Source organism: Equus przewalskii, chromosome 14 (assembly GCF_037783145.1).
Source record: "Equus przewalskii isolate Varuska chromosome 14, EquPr2, whole genome shotgun sequence".
Taxonomy (NCBI): Eukaryota; Metazoa; Chordata; class Mammalia; order Perissodactyla; family Equidae; genus Equus; species Equus przewalskii.
In genome coordinates this window covers 59080737-59102964 of record NC_091844.1, presented here as the reverse complement: position 1 = coordinate 59102964, position 22228 = coordinate 59080737, and the positions used below count along the sequence as shown (strand labels likewise).

At 34.7% G+C, this 22228-nt stretch overlaps 1 protein-coding gene across 15 annotated transcripts in view; it reads right to left on the bottom strand.

Annotated features, from left to right (window-relative positions):
- Positions 1 to 22228, bottom strand: part of ATL2 (atlastin GTPase 2) — a 64264-nt gene that overhangs the window by 4227 nt on the left and 37809 nt on the right. For all 15 annotated transcript variants that reach the window (XM_070574027.1, XM_070574037.1, XM_070574028.1 and 12 more), the window contains 9 exons: positions 12533 to 12667; positions 12157 to 12261; positions 7952 to 8002; positions 7595 to 7651; positions 6049 to 6141; positions 3281 to 3419; positions 2348 to 2475; positions 1199 to 1255; positions 212 to 283 (listed from right to left, as the gene is read on the bottom strand). In XM_070574027.1, coding sequence (XP_070430128.1) covers positions 212 to 283; positions 1199 to 1255; positions 2348 to 2475; positions 3281 to 3419; positions 6049 to 6141; positions 7595 to 7651; positions 7952 to 8002; positions 12157 to 12261; positions 12533 to 12667 — 837 coding nt within the window. The remainder of the gene's footprint in view (positions 1 to 211; positions 284 to 1198; positions 1256 to 2347; positions 2476 to 3280; positions 3420 to 6048; positions 6142 to 7594; positions 7652 to 7951; positions 8003 to 12156; positions 12262 to 12532; positions 12668 to 22228) is intronic.

Genomic DNA, 22228 nt, shown 5'->3' with positions numbered 1-22228 from the left:
AATATTTCAGTACAGTTTATGTAATAACTTACCACCTGTATCTTTAACTATGTGAATTATTTTCTTAGTTTATTTCTAGCAGAGACAATAAAGGGGAATTAGGGAATGACGTAACATGACAATGCATAAGGAGCACAAATAAGTTCAATTATTTTAAATATAAAAATCTTCTCTCTCATTCTAGTGTCAAATTTAAATTTCAGTTACAGACCTGTTCCATACTTTTGCAATAGATCTCTCTTGCTCCTGCTACTGCAGCAAGATTATTAGCTTCAGCTGTTGCCTAAAAAGTAAAATAAAATGTGCCAATTTTATGCAAAAAATACCTGATGACTCTGTAAATTCTGATTAACACAGTAAGTTATGTACAATGAACAAGTCTGAAAATGAACCAGAGAAAATATTATCAACTTTCAGTTTTCCCTTCTAATGGAAGGAAACACCAGTATAAAGGATATAGTAATTGCTTCTAATAGGAATCCCTGCCTAATGTTGTTTTGCTTAGGTTTGTTAAAATGGGTTTGTAGAAAACACCACATATTTTCAGGAAATTACAGAGAATTAAATAGATACACCCTAAAATGTGTCAAATCTCCAGACGTAAAGAATCAAGAATTACACATATGGTTCTCTTTCTTAAATACACAGAACTGCTTACTGCATGAGTTTCATGAGAAAACACTGTTTAATCCACTATCAGACTGAGAAACTGCCCAAAGGAGCAAATCTTAAACAATATGAACTAGGTTAAATAACATTGTCCCAAAAGAACACTTATTAAAAAAAAGAAAAAAGAAAAACCTAAATTCACTAGTAGAAGCTCTAAACCATTAATACCAAGAGAAAAATAAGCCTTATTTCAACCAACATTCATTGTCAGACTCAGAAGAAGCTTGGTTCAGAGAGGGCCATATTAAGCTATCTTCTGCAACAGAAATTTTCCTACACTTTTCAAGCAACTGAAAAGAAGGTACTAAGGATTCATTTCTGGTGGCCTATATGTGTGCAAGGTCTGCTATCTGTAGTTAGAAAAAAAATGATATAAATATAAAAACTTCAGGACCCATGACATATATTGCCTTAAACATGTAAAATTTATTTGCACATAAAGAAGCACCACTCCATTTCCAGCATGTATCGCTAAAGCAAAGATTTTTTTCTCCTTCATAAATAAATATGGGTACAATGCACACACTACCTGAAGCATGGACTTTGGATGTGGAAGTTCTTCTCCTTGATAAATTTTAATGTAAGCCTAAAAATACAAAGACTCATTATATAGGTAGCTTATGCAATTTGGCTCTACATACCCAAAGAAAGAAAAATCATTAAATATAACGATTCACACTATTAAAAGGAAAGTCTAGGTTTTAAGTCATATACTCTCAGTTCAACTAAGTTAACCTTATTCTCAACATTATTAAATGTGTATGTTGCTAAATAATACCCTAGAGAAATGTTTCTAAATATAATTCCATCTTCCATAAAAGTTGTATCTCATATTTAAAAGTTATATATAAAATGCCATCCACTTTATGAAAAGAAATCCATTAATTCCCCCCTGCCAATGTTTCAAATAAATGTTAGAAAACATTTTAACTCAGTATTTTACTTTGACTAGCTGAAATTCAGTTCAAGAAAAAATATCACCTAATTTTCAATTTAAAAGTAAGAAGGAAAGATGGGAATTTTCAGTAAGTCCATATAGGAATCTTTCATCTCAACTTTCTACTGACTCTAAATTAATTTATAACTAAACAAAGGTAGTATGAAAGTTATCAAGTGTCCATTAAATGACAAAAAAATACACTCTTAGTTAAACATATTTTCCCTTCCACATCTCTATAACTACTACGAATAAATACAACCCTCTACAATGGTCTTGCTCTGGCAAGCAAGCGATAAAAACTAGAGAAGAACAGAGGGAAAAAAAATCTATGAATAATTTACTTGAACTCAGAAACTAGTTTTGATACTTTCAGCTCTTATCAAGTCCTCAGAACTCTGAGAGAAGGTTTCTGTGAGAACTCAAGATGCAGAATTACACTCCCAATGTTATCATTCACAAGTGATGGTATTACAATAATATCGTCAATGATTCTTCTCTCCATATCAGAGCCAGAGAAAAAGTAGAATAATTCTGTAAATAAATAAAACTACTGTCTAGAAAATACAAGTTGTCTGCTAGAATCTTAAATATCCTTATATATTGATTCACCCAATTCAAGGCAGAAAAATACATTTTATTTTAAAATAAAGGTAAGAAATTTCTTGTACATACAGATGAGTTCTAAGTCAGCTATATTTCTAACTTAGACAAAATCATTTAATGTAAGAGTTTTCCTACCTTAAAGTATTCTACAAGATCTCTACAAGTGACCTTAGATCCACTTATCTCTTTTTCTACCAAATTTTCAGGGGCAAGAAGTAATGGAACTAGATTTCGAAGCTCTCGTTTAAAATCTTCACCAATATCTAGTGGACATAAAATTAGTCAACGTATTAGTCAAAAAAAAAAAAAAAGGTAAAGAAGTCCCCATTGCTAAGAGTTCATAAAATTCTGTTTCATGAAATAAGAATACACGGTACCTATTACCTAAGTAGATTCATTTTAAAAAACTCATCCAAACACGTCATATCCCCTAGGGAAAAACACAATCCACCCCCCACTCTACTAGTCCATTTCCCTCATCCCCCAATGACTCTTTCAGTTAAAATAATAAATAAAACAAATTGTGAAGTACCAAAATAAATTCCACATTAAGTATTAACTAAACTATCCCTTTCAAAAGGCAAACAATTCATGAAATTGTATTAAATTTTAATACTAGATTTTGTTTTTCCAGCCATACTATAAAAGTTTCATCAATCCGCAAGCCTTTTGCCATCATGCTCAAAATAATTCTACAACATACAAAAAAATTATACTATCACCCCTGAAACAGAGAAACTTAAATTTGATTACATCAATACAATATATTAGTAAAGCTTTTTAGCAGACTGCCATCAGACGAAAAACTGAAATGTTCCCAGTCTTCAGAATTTTTAGGACAACAGACCTAATACGTTGAGCAACAGACCACATATGTTAATCAACATGCTAGGTGTTTGCAACAAACCAGTGGAAAGCTAGAAAGACCACACAGAGCATTACAATCACATCATTAACAATGCATCAAAATGTCCTCCAGTATAAGACAATTTAAGGAACGGTGTATTTAAAAAACCATTCAGCCTCTAAAAAATAAGTTCTGATTTTAGCAAGAATGAGAATTCCCACCTTTCAATCTCCCATCAAAACTAGGATTAGTTGCAACTTTAAGACCAGGATGTGGCAAAAGGAAGCAACCGAGATTTGAGAAACAATTGTGAATATGCTTCCTTACATTCTGTAACTCTTCATGTTGATTTTGTTTTACCTGAGGGCAGAAGGAGACAGGATGAAGGTGCAAACAGGAGAAAAAAAAGTTTTTAAAGAAAACCCACAAATAATCACACGTATGCACACTTAACTCAGATGCTACTCCAGATGGGTGTTTTTTGACAATGTAAAATTTTTTACTAAAAATTCATTTCTGACCACTTTGGTAAAACCCCACTTTGTCTTAAACCAGAAAAGATGTTTTTTCCCATGTTAGCTGCCAAGGATCCGAAAACACACAAATACTAATTAATCATAATATCTGACACCAGAATAACTAGTTGTGGTTGTGATTTACAAACCAGTAAATGAAGTTCCCTTTAAAGTATTTATAATGGCAAAGAAAAAAACAAAGTACTAATTTGCATACAAATAAAAAGGTCAGCCCCTGAGCAAAGTAACAGCTAAGGTGAGAAGCTCCAGTGCAGTCCAAACAACCTCAGAAATTTGTTAGGATTTCAGCACAAATGATTACTGATGATTTATGCTAGTTACCAGTGTTTTGAGAAAAGAGATTACTATGTACTTTCTGGACAAAAATCTTAAACTTAGATTTTTAATGACTACTTATCCCAATATAACTCATATACTCTCCCCCAAAGACTCTTCTCAAAAGCCATTTGAAAAAAACATGCACCATTTGTAATCAGCAATCAGATTTAGGAAACTACCTAAATCTCCATCAAGAGTAGAATGGAAAAATTGTTATCTAGTTATACAGTGGAATACTGCATAGGAATGAGAATAAATGAACTAAACTACATGCAACAATATGGATTAATCTCAGAAATATACAATTGAGGAAAAGAAGCTAGACACAAAAGAATGCATACTGTACATGACTTCTTTCATTAAAAAGTCCAAAAACAAACAAAGCCTATCAGAGGTCAGGATAGTAGCGGAGGGTATGGGGGGTTAGCGGATGGAGGTGGGTGCTTCTGGGTGCTGGTTACATGGCTTTCTCAATTTGTACAAATTCATCAAGCTGCACACTTATGATTTGAGCGCCTTTCTGTATCACTTCAACAAGACATTAAAAAAAACCTTCTTTTCTTTGAAGTACATAATTGAGTTTACTTAGTATGCCTAATGTGCTTTGTGTTAATTTCTTCTAAACAAACCAGAGAAAATTCTGATGACTGAAATTATCTCTGACAGTAGGGTCTGGAAATGACTTTCAAATGATCCAAGAATGAGGAATTGATTTTACTCTCATGTTAGAAATAAGAAAATTATATTGTACCCCAAGTTTTTGAACATGGTTGAGAAACTAAATACATCATCCCACAGGCAAACAAAATTTCACCGACCAAAGAAGAGAATCCTCCTACTTAGGAATAAAGGGACTTTTACGTATCTTTTGTGTATATAAGTAGATGGCTAGTATCTGACCTGAGGGTTTCCCAAACACTTCTGTGGGAGGGTCCCTTTAGGAATAAAGGATCATGTTGGTGAAGTACTTTTCCAGGAAAGACTTGGTGTGGCATATTGCATGGGCCAGGAGTCTGGATGTTTGGGTCCTAGCTCCAGTTAATAATTAGTTAAGTAACCAAAGGCAAGAGACTTTTCTGGGTTCCAGTTTCATTATATATATGATATATATATTTTTATATATATAGTATATACATTATATTTATATATTAATTATACATTTATATATAATATATAACTAAATATATTACATATATATTTATATAGATATATATATTAAATATATATATATATATAAAAGGAAGGCTGAACTAGATGATGTTTAAGATCCCTTTTCCAGCTCTACATGCTGTCACTGTGAGATAATAGCCAGCTCTGGTGGTCTGGTGGTTCAGATTGGGCTCTCTCACCAGTGAAGCCTAGGTTCATTTCCTGGTCAGGGAACCATACCACCCATCTATTGGTTGTCATACTGTGGTGGCTGCATGTCGCTGTGATGCTGACAGCTATGCTACGAGTATTTCAAATACTAGCAGGGTGTATCAGCACGGTGGACAGATTTCAGCAGAGCTTTCACACTAAGACAGACTAGGAAGAAAGACCTGGCCACCCATTTCCAAAGAAGGTGCCCTGAAAACTCTACGAACAGCAGCAGCGCATAGTCTGATACAGCACCAGAAAGTGAAAGGATGGCATGAAAAGACTGGGCAGGGTTCTGCTTTGTGTACAGGGTCACTAGGAGTTGGAATTGACTCAATGGCACTAACAACAATTATGAGAGAGTATTCTTTGGAGAGAGGGTCTCACATCATCTGTGTTCAATCCATACACGTATTATCCAGCCTGCCCCAAATGTTCAGAAGCTCAGCTGGGCCAGAAAGAGATAGGCATGCAATCTAAGTAGATCAAAAAGTTAGTCTCCTTCAAACTTTTGTCCTTTGAATATTGATTTACTGAGGGGACAGTTGATTCTAGAGACAAATATTTGTTCCTTAATTTGTATTTGAGGGCACTGCCCTCTGGCAGGGTGTTACCAATTTACTTTCATCCATAAAGGATGGAGTCATCTGGGTAACATGGGATACTCAATTTACTCCACGACATTTGGAGACTGTAGTCTAAGCAGCAGTGCAGGCAGCCCACTCCTTCACCTGGCGTGGTGCTTACGCTTTCCTCTCTAAGAAATAGGAGCTTACCTGCAACCTCTTTTCAAGGAATTGTTTTCCACCTTCCAAACCATATGAATGTTCATAAGGATAACTCCAATCTCGAATTAAAAACATTAATGTCTACAGACAGAAAAAAGTTAGAAATCATTTCTTACAAAATTTTACAAAAAATCACTGTAACAACTGAAGCCTCCCTTACTCCCCTAAACAATCTTTATCAAAAGTTATAGTAACCAAATGGTTAATACTGCTCATAATTACATCAAGAGCCTACCTAAACCAACAACACTCCCAGACCCTATACCGAGCAATTGCCTTCAATTGAGAACCTCACTGCGTATAAAGAGTCACGACAGGCAGTAACACAGTATTTTAAAAAACGAACAAAAGGCATATCAGGGCATATAGATGATAATTTTAAGTCAAGGTTATATAACAAGAAGATCAACTAACCTAATTCTAGACCAACTAATTCTTTTCAAAGAATTTTTTATTTGTATATGCTTAGGTTTCTCAACCTCAGCATTGTTAACATCTGGGGCCAGGTAATCCTTAGTGGTATGTGACCGTCCTGTGCATTGCAGGATGTTGAACAGCATTTCTCGCCTTTAGGCACTAGATGTCAACAGCATTAATCTCCCCTGCAAAAATGTGACAACCAAAAATGTCTCCACACATTGGCAAATGTCCCCTAGGTGGAAAAAATGCCCCAGTTCAGAAAAACTGATGTACACCAAGTAGAGTACATTTCATTCATATACACAAAATGAAGCCATAACCTGCCCAAATATTTCATAAAAGTGATCACTCGAGCCAGACAAGACTGAGGCAGAATCAATGTAAACCCACTGACACTGAGAATAACCAGCAATGCCGTCACACTGGAAGGATTCCACACACTGACAAGCAAACAGGGTGGAGTCATTCTCACCTACTATAACACAACTGACGAAACTGTACTAATGTCAACTTATAAATTACACTTACTTCAAAAAAGAAACTATCTGAAATTGATAGGACTCCACAGAAGCAAGCAGAGCATATGCTTCTCAAATAACTCCACCTGGGTTAATTTCTGACTTAATATTCTGTACCTGGCATTTAAAAGGAAAAAAAAAACCATGGGGATAGAAGAGGTGCAGGAGGGTGAGGGATATAATAAATTCTGGAATTTTTCTATATGAAACCAAAACAAAGAATAACAAGACCAACCTCAACCTGTAAAACACCACAAAAAACAAACCTACAATATCTTGTGGTATAGAAACACGTTTAAGACATTTTCATGACTGTCTTAAGCTTTGGAATTAAATAATATCTAATTAAGACAAACAATATTAGCCTCTTAATCTAAGTAAAACTATTAATCAATCTATATTCATTTGTTCTATTTCCTATCCCAACAACCTACTACTGATAAGTTGGTGAAGACTATAAATTAGTTTAAACTCCACTGAATCTGTTGTTAAAAATGAGTTTGCTGTAATATATTCATGTCTTCAGAGTTACGAGATGAGGTGGATTGACAGCTTTTCATAGGTAAATTTTAAAAAATGATAAAATACTTACTTACCTGAAATGGTTTCTGGTAGATTTCTTCCATTGCCAGTCTGCCGTACTCTGTAAATAACTATCAAATCAAGTTATTTAAAATAATGCCCCCAAAGAAACTGAGATATTTGTAAAGCTGTTCTATATATATCAGACCACTAGATATCAGAGCCTTTAAAATCATTTGAAAGCCAAACATTTAATTTCCTAACAGACTGGATATATATTAAATTCTTTTAGTAAAGAAGTCCTACGACAGTTTAAAAATCATATAATATTCAATCTTCTTACAATATTATAGGCTTCTAGGTGTAAAGTCACAATAAAGTGGGAATTAAATTTTTAATACTTTGGAATACATTCTTCGAGACATACGTACTTGCAAGTGTTGAAGATCATCTTCTTGAATATTCTGAGACAAATTATATACCTGTTAAAACAAAATTTTGTTTTTATTAGTGTTTTATTTTGAATACTCAGCTGTGTAATAACTTTACTTGTGGAAATGAAGGCTATTTTATACCTCAGCACAAATGAAATCACTTAGCCACTATCTTATCTAGTGGCATACGGAAAGGAGTTTCTCTTTTTTCCTAACAGTCAGGATAAAACATTAAGGCAGAAGCAGTGGTGGTGAACCATGTAAAAATCATGAGTATATGCATATGGGGCCTAGAAAGTAGAAGACATAAAAAAAAAAGTGTATCATGTGGTTTCTTTTTCTCCTTCTCAAAGTTTCTTTAATGTTATGATCTCTTTTTTAAAAAAAGGTGAAGATTGTTTCCACAATTATTTTTCTAAGTCAAGGAATGTGAGGGGCATAGTTCTACAAAGATAAATTCCTCCCTGGCACAATCATAATACCATAAATCATAATATTTGCTTATGGTTATTTGGCAGACACCTCTAATATCATCGACCCTAATATGGTTCTCTTTTTACTTAAATAAACTTATCAGTATAAACAACTTAACATGAAAATTTTATAAGCCTGTAGTAGTTAAAAAAAATAACAGTAGGTGGCACTCATGCCCTATCAAGAATTTTTTAGGCAGCTTTTGAATGCACTTAGACCAGAGCTGATAATGGAAGATCTAAGTACTCTCAAAGAAGGGAACTGGGAGAAAAGACTCACTAGGTCCAGTCCTTCTGAGTCAGGTCTTTAAAAGGTGACCTAGGCCACCACAGGAGAAAAGTAGGTATCCACAGATGTCACCTCTGTGACAAAGGTTATAAGAAATAACTTTTGTCTAAGAAGATAGGATTACACCAATATACTACAAAGCTACAGTAATCAAAACAGCATGGGACTGGCAGAAAAACAGACAGACAAATCAACAGAACAGACTGAAAGCCCAGAAATAAAACCACACATCTATGGACAGCTAATCTTTGATAAAGGAGCCAAGACCATACAGTGTAGAAAGGAAAGTCTCTTCAATAAGTGATGTTGGGAAAACTGGACAGTCATGTGCAAAAGAATGAAAGTAGACCATTATCTTACACCATACACAAAAATTAACTCAAAATGGATTAAAGATGAATGTAAGATTTGAAACCATAAAACTCCTAGAAGAAAACATAGATAGTATACTCTTTGACATTGGTCTTAGCAGTATCTTTTCAAACACCATGTCTACTAAGGCAACGGAAACAAAAGGGACAACATTAGACTAAAAAGCTTCTGCAAGGCAAAGGAAACTACGAACAAAATGAAAAGAAAATCCACCAACTGGGAGAAAATATTTGCCAATCATATATCTGACAAGGGGTTAAAAACCAAAACATATAAAGAACTCATACAATTCAACAACTAGAAAACAAACAATCCAATCAAAAAATGGGCAGAGGATATGAATAGACTTTTTTTCAAAGAAGATATAAAAATGGCCAACAGGCATATGAAAAGATGTTCAACATCACTAATTATTAGAGAAATGCAAATCAAAACTACAATGAGATTTTACTTTACAACTGTCAGAAAGGCTATAATTAATAAGACAAAAAATAACAAACGTTGGAGAGGATGTGGAGAAAAGGGAACCCTCACACACTGCTGGTGGGAATGCAAACTGGTGCACACACTATTGAAAACAGTATGGAGATTTCTCAAAAAATTAAAAGTATAAATACCATATGATCCAGCTATCCCACTACTGGGTATTTACCCAAAGAACATGAAATCAACAATTCAAAGAGATTGATGCATCCCTATGTTCATCACAGTATTCACAATAGCCAAGATGTGGAAGCAAGTGCCCATCAATGGATAAATGGATAAGATGATGTGGTATATATATACTACTCAGCCATAAAAAAAGACAAAATCGTGACATTTGCGACAACATAGATGGACCTTAGGAGTATTATGCTAATAAGCCAGACAGAGAAAGACAAACACCATATGATTTCACCTATATGTAGAACATAAATAAACACACGGATAAGGAGAAAAGATTAGTGGTTATCAGAGCAGAAGGAGTTCCGAGGAAGGCAAAAGGGGTGAAGTGGCATATATGTAAGGTGACAGATAAAAACTAGATGATTGGTGACAAACACAATGCAGTCTATACAGAAACTGATATATAATAATGTACACCTGAAATTTACACAGTGTCATAAGCCAATATGACTTCAATAAAACAATTTTTTAAAAAAACAAAATAAGGTTACTCCAAAGATAGAACAATTTGTTCAAATAGCAAATAAGTAATAATCTAGCTGACAACCACTTGGAGGTCAAAAATATAAACAGCCAATATAGGTCAGCAAACCTAAAATTATATTCTCAGCTAATTCCAAAAAGGGAACTTAAAATGACTGAGGTGATTAAACTCTAGATTTAACCTTAAAAACTGAAAGCATGATCAACCTATTCATACCCACATGAGCCTTGGCATTTAGCAAATAGGTCTAGATCCTTTCATTGTCAAGGGCAGGTTGCAAACAGCAAAGACAGAACAGGATTTGTTTATCTTAGATCATTAGTACGTATTATACTGCACTGTACTTAACACATGCTCAATAATTATTTGTTGAAAGACTAAATGACAAGAGGATCAATCTGTCATTGATCTATTAGCCAGGAAGCTTATGTAAGGAAGAGGAAAAACCTAGCCTCAAAGATCAGGAAGAAAGGAATAACAAAAAATAATTTTAATATTCTTGATTATTGTTTACAGAACACTTTCTTATGTATCATCTCATTCAGATCTCATTTGTGACTGCACACAATTCCTCATGAGATAGGCAAGATGGGTAAAATCCTCGTTTTACAGATAAGAAAGTAGCTTAAGTGGCTGTCCAAAACCAGGCCTCCTATTGCCATAAAGTTGAATAAATAAACAAGAGAACACCAAGGCACAAGTTTTAGGACAGAAAATTCCCTCATTATAATTTAAGGTAAGCCATAGAGCCAGCTAATCTGAAGGGCTATAATGTGATAATATAAATACAAAAATGTGGCTCTGCTTGTCTCAAAAGAATGGCAGTTGTGCCACCTTGCAAGATCAGAGAAAAAGAGGTAGACAAAATGGAAAAGAGAGACTTCGAGGGTCCCCAATACCATCATTTAATTGGTAGTGATAGATATCTCCAGCCCTAAAATAAACAGAAGCCATGCTGAAAAGTACTCCTCATAATAATATGCAAAACTTTTTTCTACTCTCACAGCTGGATACTTCACATTGAGGAAAGAAAGAAATGGGAACTTAAGGGAGACTGGTCAAATGTTCCAGATGTTATCAGAAACCATTACAAAAATTCCAAGACACTGTGACAGTATCACCTATGATCTATTATCGATAAGAAACATTTCTTATCTCAGGAGGAGCACATACTTTTTTTTAACATTTGCGAATATACTTCTTGATACATCTTCACCAGCTGGGCCTAACCACTATACTTCAATAATTCATCTTTCAGCCAGAGAAGTATCAACCATAGATGACAGAAAAGAGACGGCCTAGCTTGAAGAGACTTGAACTTGATAGAACACCAAACACAATTAGGGTATAGGATAAATGAAAAACAAAATGGATTTTATTCCTTTTCAAATGCAACAAGTGGTAAAAGTCCTCAGTTTATTATATAACATCACTTAAGTTTCCTAAATTAAATATGAATTAATTCTCATGCCTCTGCCTCCATTAGTTCAAACAATCGAGTACTAGTTGTCCTACAAAGCAAATACAAAATTAAGTTTAATTACTTGGTTTCTTTGGCTGGTTGGTTGGTTTAGCCAAAAAAATAAAGATATACCCTACATCTTACTTTATCTGCAGCTATATGACTGAAATCAAGTAAGGATAACATGCAATATCATCTTTTCCTTAAAAGAAAAAGCAGAGATGCTATGACGAAAAACCAAAGGGACTGGCTATTGGTTTACTGCTGCCTTGGTAACCACTCAAAGTATGAAATTTCACATTGTGACGCAGAACAGCAAGCATGGAAATGTAAACTACTAATAAGAAATGTAAATAACTCTTTCTAATTTTAATCCTTTTTTTCTTCAATCAAAGGCATTTTGAAAAGTTATTAGGATTATCTGAACTGATCATACCACAGCATCTCGTGTCTCACCTGGACAGAGCTAGTCATAGTGCTCAGAGCAAACACTGTTGCACAGTCTTTGATAGTTGACTGGCTATCAAAGGCACCCTGGGTATCCATTAGCAGCACAGCCACCTAGGAATTTAAAAGTTTAAAATACTAAGTAAAATACTCACTAATAGTGACTATAAAAATGAAATATAAAATGATAAATGTCAAAATCAGTAATTAAGCCAAGAAAAGTATTCTAAGTTAAATACCTCACATATTTTGACATAATAATCCATATATGTTAAAGTTATCAGACTTAACAGTTTTGTGTTGTTTTGCTCTTTTATATCAGAAAATAGCTCAAGAAAGAATATGGGAGAAAAAAATAGTAAAAAAAGCATAAACAGAATTTTACTTTTGTTCCATTAGGTCTGTCGATCACAAATACTTCATTCCAGACTTGTATGCCTGTTGTTTCTCTTTCGCAACCACCTCGCCATGTAAAGCCAGTCAATGGTTCATTGTTTCCACCAATCCAACTTTGAGAATCCTGTTAAAGTCAAGCATAAATGTAAAATAAAACACAAAAAATTAAGAACTAAAAAAGAATGTAAGAAATCACCGTTCCTTATTTTACAGATGAGGAAGGTAAGTCCAGCGAGATAAAATACACTGTAACATTACACAAGTAGTTACAAAGCAGTCCCAAATCCCGTCTGAGGTGCCTTGTCTTAGAGTGTGATCTCCTCCAAACCTTCTCAGATCTGCTCACATTTTCACTCTCCAGGTTTCTAGATAAGTAGGGTCACATTCACTATTCTCCATTTTGGAGAAATTTCCCATAATTTAAAAAAATCGTAAAATATACATACCAGCTATTTTGACATCTCCTTTACAGATAAGCAAAACTAAGCTTCAGACAGAATGGCTGTCAAAACAGCACTGCTTTCTTAGAATAGCTTATACTAAAATATTTTCATACTGTCTTAATTTTCTCTTTAAAAAATATCAACTTTAAAAATAACTACGACACTTGTCTGGAACCTGATTCAAACAATCCAACTGTAAAAAGCAAACCAAAAAAAAAGTCTTTTTCGAAATCAAAAGGACATCTGAACCCAGAATGGGTATTATATTAGATGGTGTTAAATTGGGGTAAAGATGATTGTTTGGTATGATAACGGTATTGTGGTTGTGTTAAAAAATAATAATAATAATAGAGTCCTCTGTTAAATACTCAAGTATTTATGATGAAAGGATATGCTGGCATTTGCTTTTAAATATTCCAGCCAAAAAAGAACAAAAAGACAGGGAAGAAAACAAATGAAGCAAGACAAGCACAATATTGCTAGGTACACTGGGGTTCATTATAACACTCTATTTTGGGGTATGTTTAAAATTTTCCATAATAAAATGTTATAACTAAAATCACAGGGCTAAACTGCTAAAATGAAATATTATGAAATAACATAAAAGTTAATATACCACAACACAAGGTAATTTATCTAGAAAATTAAATCTGGAACACAATAAATGAGTAACTTTGACAGATATCAGATCCCTATACTTTAGTATACTTAAAGCCCACATACCCTTTACTCAAAGTACCCAGAGGAAAAATTCCTTTGTTTCAGAAATACTTCTAACAGGCTTGGAGAAATATATATAGTAAAAGACAGACAACAAAGTCCAAACTAAGGGTAGAGAAAACATGTTTAAGGTAGGCTCAATGAGGGATAAAGCAATTTATGAAAAGTAGATATAAGGTGAGAAAAAAGTGTTGTCCCGACCATCATCTAATGTGAAGATCACCCTTAAACTTCAAACCATCTATAATTACTATTCTTCAACATAACTGCCGTTCCCAGTGGGTTACCAGTCCTATGATTACGAAATTCTCTTGGACTCTCTTCTTCACTTTTCAATCTTCAACTTGAGGACCCTCATCTCTCTGTCGGTCACAAGGCTGCCACAGGACACAACTCCATTCACACTATATACTATGGATTTGTGCTTCAGGAGGCACCCTTTGCAGAGATTACAATTAACAGTACGCCTAGACAACGTGCTCCCTTTTGAGCATGGCTAAGAGATACAGAAGAAATATGATCCTTTATATTATTCCTAGAAACAATACAATAACAGGGACAAGACAGTAAAAATAAATTTTTTAAATTATGGATGACTGAAATCATAGCCTAACATGTTTGTTAACTTTACCCTCTCCAAAAGAAACTTTAAAAAAAAATTTAGTCTCATTAAAAAAAAAAATCTACTGATTATATATCATCTCTTCTTAGTTTAGCCTGTAATGGAAACGTTTAAGAAATAGTAAATTGATTAGTCAATAAAATGATGAAAGAAAACATAAATTAGAGAACCTAACTAATCAAAACTAGTAAATTTTGATATTTTAAAACTTGAAGTTAAGAAGTCTGCTATTTCTCTAACATACTAAATACTGATAACTTTCATAAAACACATTCATTCAACAAGTATTTACAGAACCCTTAACCAGGTGGCAGCCATTGTTCTAGGTTCTGGGCCTACAGCAGTGAACAAGAACAAACGTTCCTGCCCTCAAGGAGCATTCTACTGAGTTCTAGAAGCAGCCTCACTGATAACAAATACTATTTGCTATCATAAGTTACTAAAAGCAAACCTAAGAACTTAAAAAACAGTAAGCTGCTACCATTTACAACTGTGGGGACCAAAAAAAGCCTTCAAATTCAAAATTCCAAAAACAATCTTATTCCTCCAGTAAAATAAAAAGGAAAAGAGAAGATCTTAAAGAATAAATGTCATTTGCAAAAGGAAATCTGAAAACATCTGAGCTTTAAATGTAGTCAAATACTAGTGAATAAACATAAGCCCTTGCCAAAAAGACTTACCAATATAATATAGTGATCAACAGTGAAGAACTCCTACCTACTCTAAATAATAATAAACACATTCTTATTCTACCACAGGAAAGATAACATTTCCTAGCAACAAAGTGAAACACTAGCTAGGTAAACTTTAAACACAGAGTTGGTGGTCCATCGTATCACAGCACACACAGCTCCCTGTTTGCAGGCCTACTGACTCCAACAACAAGCAGGCTGGAAGAATAAGAGCCCATCCAGAAGCCTTAACAACTCATTACAGCAACAAGGAAAAGAGACGGAAAGGATGAAATTAAAGATCCAAGAAACACTACAATAAAAGAAGAGATCCTTCCTAGCTGCAAGGCATTCCCCACAAAAACACCATAGATGAAAGAAAATCTTAACCTGTATAAAATGAGTGCTTAATTCAGGAGGTAGGTTATTAACACTCAACACCCAAATTACTAGCTAAAATGAGTAGTATACACATTCTGACCAACAAGCATAATTTAGTCTTTTCATTTGAATATGTAAGAATACACTGCAAGTCCTGGAACAAATTAAGAAACATTAGACTCTTAAAACAGTTTAAAACTAACATCTTAACAACCCCACGTCTGACCCCATCCTCTTGCAGCTGGACAAACAGATGACATTATGACTGACTCAAGTCACAAGCTCAGACAAAGGACAATTCTATCAACTTAGGCACACAGAAGAGAATACTCTTTTTAATAAAATGTTCTGGTTAAAAAGTGTCCTTGACCTTCTAAACATTATGCTAACTGAAATATGCCAGACACAAAATAACAAATATTTTATGATTCTACTTATATGAGGTACCTAGAGTAGTCAAACTCATAGAGACAGAAAGTAGAATCGTGGTTACCAGACACTGGGGAAAGAGGGAGAATGGGGAGTTTAACTGGTACAAAGCTTCAGTTTGGGAAGATGAAAAAGTTCTGGAGATGGGTAGGTAGTGATGATTTCATAGTAATACGAATGTACTTAATGCCACTAAACCGCACACTTAGAAATGGTTAAGGTGGTAAATTTTGTTATGCATTTTTTAACCAGAATTTTTTTAAAAACATGTACTTGACTGCTACCGGAACAGAAAAGGGGAAACACCTCTAGTTATTAAACTGAGGTGTGACATGGAGATCTCACTTTACAGTCTTCCACTGGACTTCCAGTTTCAGCTCTCCCATGTAAAAAGCTAATAAGTCACCACAACTATCTTCACAAGAAGAAAAAAGCTGAACAAACTGAAAATCACTAGACTTTTCTTTCTTCAATCAGAGAATTGAGGTCACAGGGCAAACCATCACCCAGAAATCTGGAGGGACAGGTGAATACAAACAATCACAGGCTGAGGTCAGTTTACCAGGAGCAGAAACTGCTGGAGCAACTGGGAGGAATGGTCATCTAGACCAACTGCTGGCAACGAGAGTGGACTACCTTGAGAGCTGGGAACTCCTGCAGGCTGTCTTAGCAGGCCCCCACTTTCCTCAGTTCCCTGAGGTTCTTAGGGTAAAGATATGAGAAAACTAGTTTTTATCCATCACCATACACATGTGCCCCTTTACTCCCTTTGCCCTCCTTCAACTCCCTTCTTCTCTGGTAATCATCAATCTGTTTTCCTTATCTATGTGTTTATCTTCCACATATGAGTGAAACACAGAAACTGAAATATAATAATGTACACCGTGTTATAAGCTAATATGACCTCAATAAAATAATTTTTTTAAAAAAGATAGGAGAAAACTTCCCTCAGGACTGTGGCAGGTGGAGGGGAACAGTAACCACTTTTAAATACACTCAGGAGAAAGTACCCACTTTGAATTACACACACCCAGAGCAGTCTCCATAACAAAGGCCTACCCTCCAAGGCAAACTACCTTACCAGAGCTTTATCTGACACTAGAAAAGGGCAATTTGCCCACTGGAGATCCCCTAGCCTTTCTGTCTCACATAAGGAGAGAAAAAAAAAAAGCTAAGAAACACTTCTGAAAGTCATAGCCTAGAGACTCAGGCCCACTTAAAAACTGAGAGTTATCCATAAAACAATATAATGTTTCCCCTCCCCCACAATTTACCACCACATCAATAGGGCTCCAATATGATGACAGTGGATTACAACTGAGAAAACTGCAAGACACAGATTCTATTTAAGGAGTTCTTAGGGAAACCCAAGGACAATGCAGGAGGAAGAAGAAACAGAAGTCTCCTGGACCTACAGCTACAAAAAGCATTAAACACAGTTCATCTCCTAACCAGATTAACATAAAACTTCACACTAAAAGCCTAAATCTTCAGTTCCTATTACCTGATAGTTTATGTCTGGCTTTCAACAACTTTCAACAGAAAAGTTACAAGCCATGCCAAAAGGAAAGAAAAAACAGACTGACAAGACAAAGCAAGCAACAGAACCAGACTCAGATAAGATACAGATTTTGGAATATATGACAGTAAATTTTAAATAACTAGGATTAATATGTTAAGGGCTCTAATGGAAAAAGTAGACTACATGCAAAAACAGGTAACATAAGCAGAGAGACAGAAACTCTTAAGAATCAAAAGAAAATGCTAGATATCAAAAACACTGTAATAGAAATAAAGAAGGTGTTTGAGGAGCCAACCTGGTAGCACAGCGGTTAAGTTCACATGCCCTGCTTTGACGGCCTGGGTTTCGCCAGTTTGGATCCTGAGCATGGACCTACCCACCACTTATCAAGCCATACTGTGGCAGGCGTCCCACATAAAAAGTAGAGGAAGATGGGCACAGATGTTAGCTCTGGGCCAATTTTCTTCAGCAAAAAGAGGAGGATTGGCGGCAGATGTTAGCTCGGGGATAATCTTCCTCAAAACAAAGAATGTGTTTGATGCACTTATCCACAGACTGGACATGGCCAAGAAAAGAGTCAATGAACTTAAGGACATGTCAATAGAAACTTCCCAACCTGAAATGCACAGAGAAAAAAAATAAAACTAATGTAACAGACCATCTAAGAACTGTGGGACAATTACAAAAGGCATAATAAAGGAGTAATAGAAAAATCTGAAAGAGAAGAGAAAAAGGAGAAAAAGAAACATAAGAATCAATAATCAGAGAATTTACTGAAATTAATGACAGATACCAAACAAAAGATCTAAGAAGGTCAGAGAACACAGACAGGATAAATACTAAAAAACCTACACCAGACACATCACATTCTCACTGCAAAATAACAAACACAAAAAAGAAATCCTGAAAGAAGCCAAAGACAAAAAAATACTTTACCTATAAAGGAACAAGGATAACAACTACTTCGGACTTCTCATCAGAAACCACACAGAGTACAGTGAAATATTCAAAGTGCTGAAAGAAAAAGGCCACCAACCTAGAATTCTGTATCCAGTGAAGTTATCCTTAAAAAAAATGAAGGAGAAATAAAGACTTCCTCAAACAAAAACTGAGGGAAGTTGTCACCAGCACACTTGCCTTGCACGAAATGTTAAAAGACGTTCAGAGAAAAAGGAAATAATATAGTTCAGAAACTCAGACATATATATAGAAAGACTGTCAGAGAAGGACTAGAAGGTACAAGCTTTTATTCTTCTTATTCTTAAATTGATCTAACAGACATCTGTGTATTCAAAGTACTAATAGCAACAATGTATTGGGTGATTATGATATATAGATAAAGGAAAGGAACGACAGCAATGTTACAAGGGACAGGAGTGAGGCATTGGAAATACTCTGTGATAAGGTACCTGCACTACCCATCAACACATAATACTATTCTGAAGTGGACTTAGATTAGTTGTAAATCTATATTGTAAACTCCAGGCAACCACTAAAAGAATTTTTCTTAAGTATAATAGATATACTAAGAAAGGATATAAAATGCAATCATATAAAATGCTCAATTAAAGCTAGAGAAGGCAGAAAGTAATAGTTTAAAAAAAGAAACAAGGAACAAGTACAACAAACAGAAAATAGTTACAAACATGAGATATTAATCCAACTGTATCAATAATCACTTTAGATGTGCATGATCTAAATAAACCAATTTAAAGACAGACTAACAGTAGATTAAAAAACAGTCCCAACTATTTTTTGTCTACAAAAACCCAGTTTAAATATAAAGACAGAGACAGGTTAAAAGTAAAGGAATGGAGGAAGATACAACAAAAGCTGGAGCAGCTATAATAATTTCAGACACAGCAGACTTCAGAACAAGAAAGTTATCAGGATGAAGAACGGTATTAAATAACGATAAAGGAGTCAATTCTCCAAGAAAACTTAACAATCTTTAATGTGTATGCACCTAACAACAAAGTATCAAAATATGTGAGGTAAAAACTGAACAGCAAGGAGAAACAGACATATCCACTATTATACTTGGAGATTTCAATACCCCTCCACCAGTAATTAACAGATCCAGAAGACAGAAAATCAGTAAGGATATAGACAAAGTGAATAGTACCCACAATCAAACGGATCTAACTGACATTACAGAAAACTACATCCAATAACGGCAGAACACACATTCCTCTCAAACTCACACAGTACATTCACCAAAACAGACTACATTCTGGGCCTTAAAAGAAATTTAAAGGAATAGATTATACAAATTATGCTCTCAGACCACAGCGGAATTAAACTAGAAACCAATAATAGAAACATAGTTGCAAAATCCCAAAATAGTAGCACTTAAAGAACACATTTCTAAATAACACATGGGTAAAAGAAGCCTCAATAGATTTTAAAAAATATTTTGAACTAAAGGAAAACAAAAATACAACTTATGAAAATGTGTGAAATGCAGCAAAAGCAGTGCTTAGAGAATTTATAGCATCGGGTGCACACATTAGGGAAGAAGATCTAAAACTAACGGTCTAAACTTCCACCTTAGGAAACTAGAAGAGTAATATAACTAAAGCAAGCAGAATAAAATTAGAAACAAATAAAAGTGAAAACAAGAAAACAGGCTATCAATAAGGGAAAAAAAAATCAATGAAACAAAAAGGTGGCCCTTTGAAAAGACCAATAAAATTTGAGAGAGAGAAAAGACAAATAAAAAATATAGAAATCAAAGAGGAGTCAAAACTAATAATTCCATGGACAATAAAAAGATGATAAGGGAATATTAAGAACAACTCCATGCTCACAATTTTGCTAGTTGGAATGGACCAATTCTTTGAAAGGCACAAACTACCAAACTCACACAAGAAAAAAAATAGATTATCTGAATAAGCCTAAGCCTATATCTACTAAAGAAATTTAATCAATAATTAATAACATTCTGAAAAAGAATGAACCAAGCCCAGAGAGTTTCATTGGTTAATTCTACCAAACATTTGAGTAAGAAATGATACCAGTTCTTTATAAGCTCTTCCAGAAAACAGCAGAAGACTTCAAAACTCATTCTATGAGACCAGCAGTATCCTAATACCAAAACCAGATAAAGACATTACAAGAAAGAAACACTAGAGACCCATACGTCTCATGAATATAGATGGAAAAATACTCAACAAAATACTGGCAAATTGAATCCAACAATGTATACAAAGAATTATATACCACAACTTAAGTGGGATTTATTCCAAGGATGCAAGGTAGACTCAAGATTCAAAAAATTAATAATGTAGTCCATCACATCAACAGGCTAAACAAGTCACATGATATCAACAGATAGAGAAAAAGCATTTGACAAAATCTAATGTCCATTCACGATCAAAAATAAAACTCCAAGAAGCAGACTAGGAATAGAGAGGAATTTCCTGAACTTGATTAAAAAAAAGAAAACCTACAAAAACTCCTATAGCTAATATCATACATAGTGGTGAGAACCTAGATGCTTTCTCCCTAAAGATTAGGAAAAAGATAAGGATGTCCACTTTTATCACTTGCACTTAATATTGTACTGGAGGTTCTAGCCACAACAATTAGCCAAGAAAGAGATAAAAGGTATTCATATTGGAAAAGCAGTAAAACTATTTCCACAGGCACGTCTCACAGATATGCAGATTCGGTTCCAGACCACTGCAATAAAGCAAATATCACAATAAAGCAAGTCATACAAGTTGCTTGGCTTCCCAGTGCATATAAAAGTTATGTTTATACTATAATGCAGTCTATTATGTGAACAACAGCATTATGTCTAAAAAACAACATACATACCTTAATTAGAAAATACTTTATTGCTAAAAATTGCTAACCATCAACCAAGCCTTCAGGAGTCGTAATCTTCTTGCTGGTGAAGGGTCTTGCCTCAATGTTGATGGCTTCTGACTGATCATGGCTGCTGAAGCTTGGGGTAGCTGTAGCAAGTTCTTAAAATAAGACAACAATGAAGTTTGATACATCAATTGCCTCTTCCTTTCACAAACAATTTCTCTGAAGCATGCGACCGCTGTTTGAAAACATTTTACCCACAGTAGAACTTCTCTCAAAATTGGTGTCAATCCTCTCAACACCCTGCCACTGCTTTATCAACTAAGTTTATTAATATTCTAAGTCCTTTGTTATCATTTCAACAATCTTCACAGCATCTTCACCAGGAGTAGATTCTATCTCAAGAAACCACTTTGTTTGCTCATCCATAAGATCAACTCATCCATTAAAGTTTTATCATGAGATCGCAGCAATTCAGTCACATCTTCAGGCTCCACTTCTAATTCTAGCTCTCTTGCTATTTCCACCACATGGCAGTTATTTCCTCCACTGAAGTCTTGAACCCCTCAAAGTCATCCATGTGGGTTGGGATCAACTTCTACCAAACTCCTGTTAATGTTGATATTTTGACCTCGTCTCAAGAATCACAAATGTTTTTAATGGCATTTAGAATGGCGAATCCTTTCAGAAGGTTTTCAATTTACTTTGCTCAGGTCCATCAGAAGAATCACTATTATGGCAGCTATAGCCTTACAAAATATATTTCTTAAATATTAAGACTTGAAAGTTGAAATTACTCCTTGATCCATGGGCTGCAGAATGGATGCTGAGTTAGCAGGAATGAAAGCAATGTTCATCTCGTTGAATGTCTCCATCAGAGCTCTTGGGTGACCAGGTATATTGTCAACGAGCAGTAATGTTTTGAAAGGAATCTTTCTCTCTGAACACTAGGTCTCAACAGTAGGCTTAAAATATTCAGTAAACCATGTTATAAACAGATGTGCTGTCATCTAGGCTTTGTTGTTCCATCTATAGAGCACAGGCAGAGTAGATTTAGCATAATTCTTAAGAGTCTTAGGAT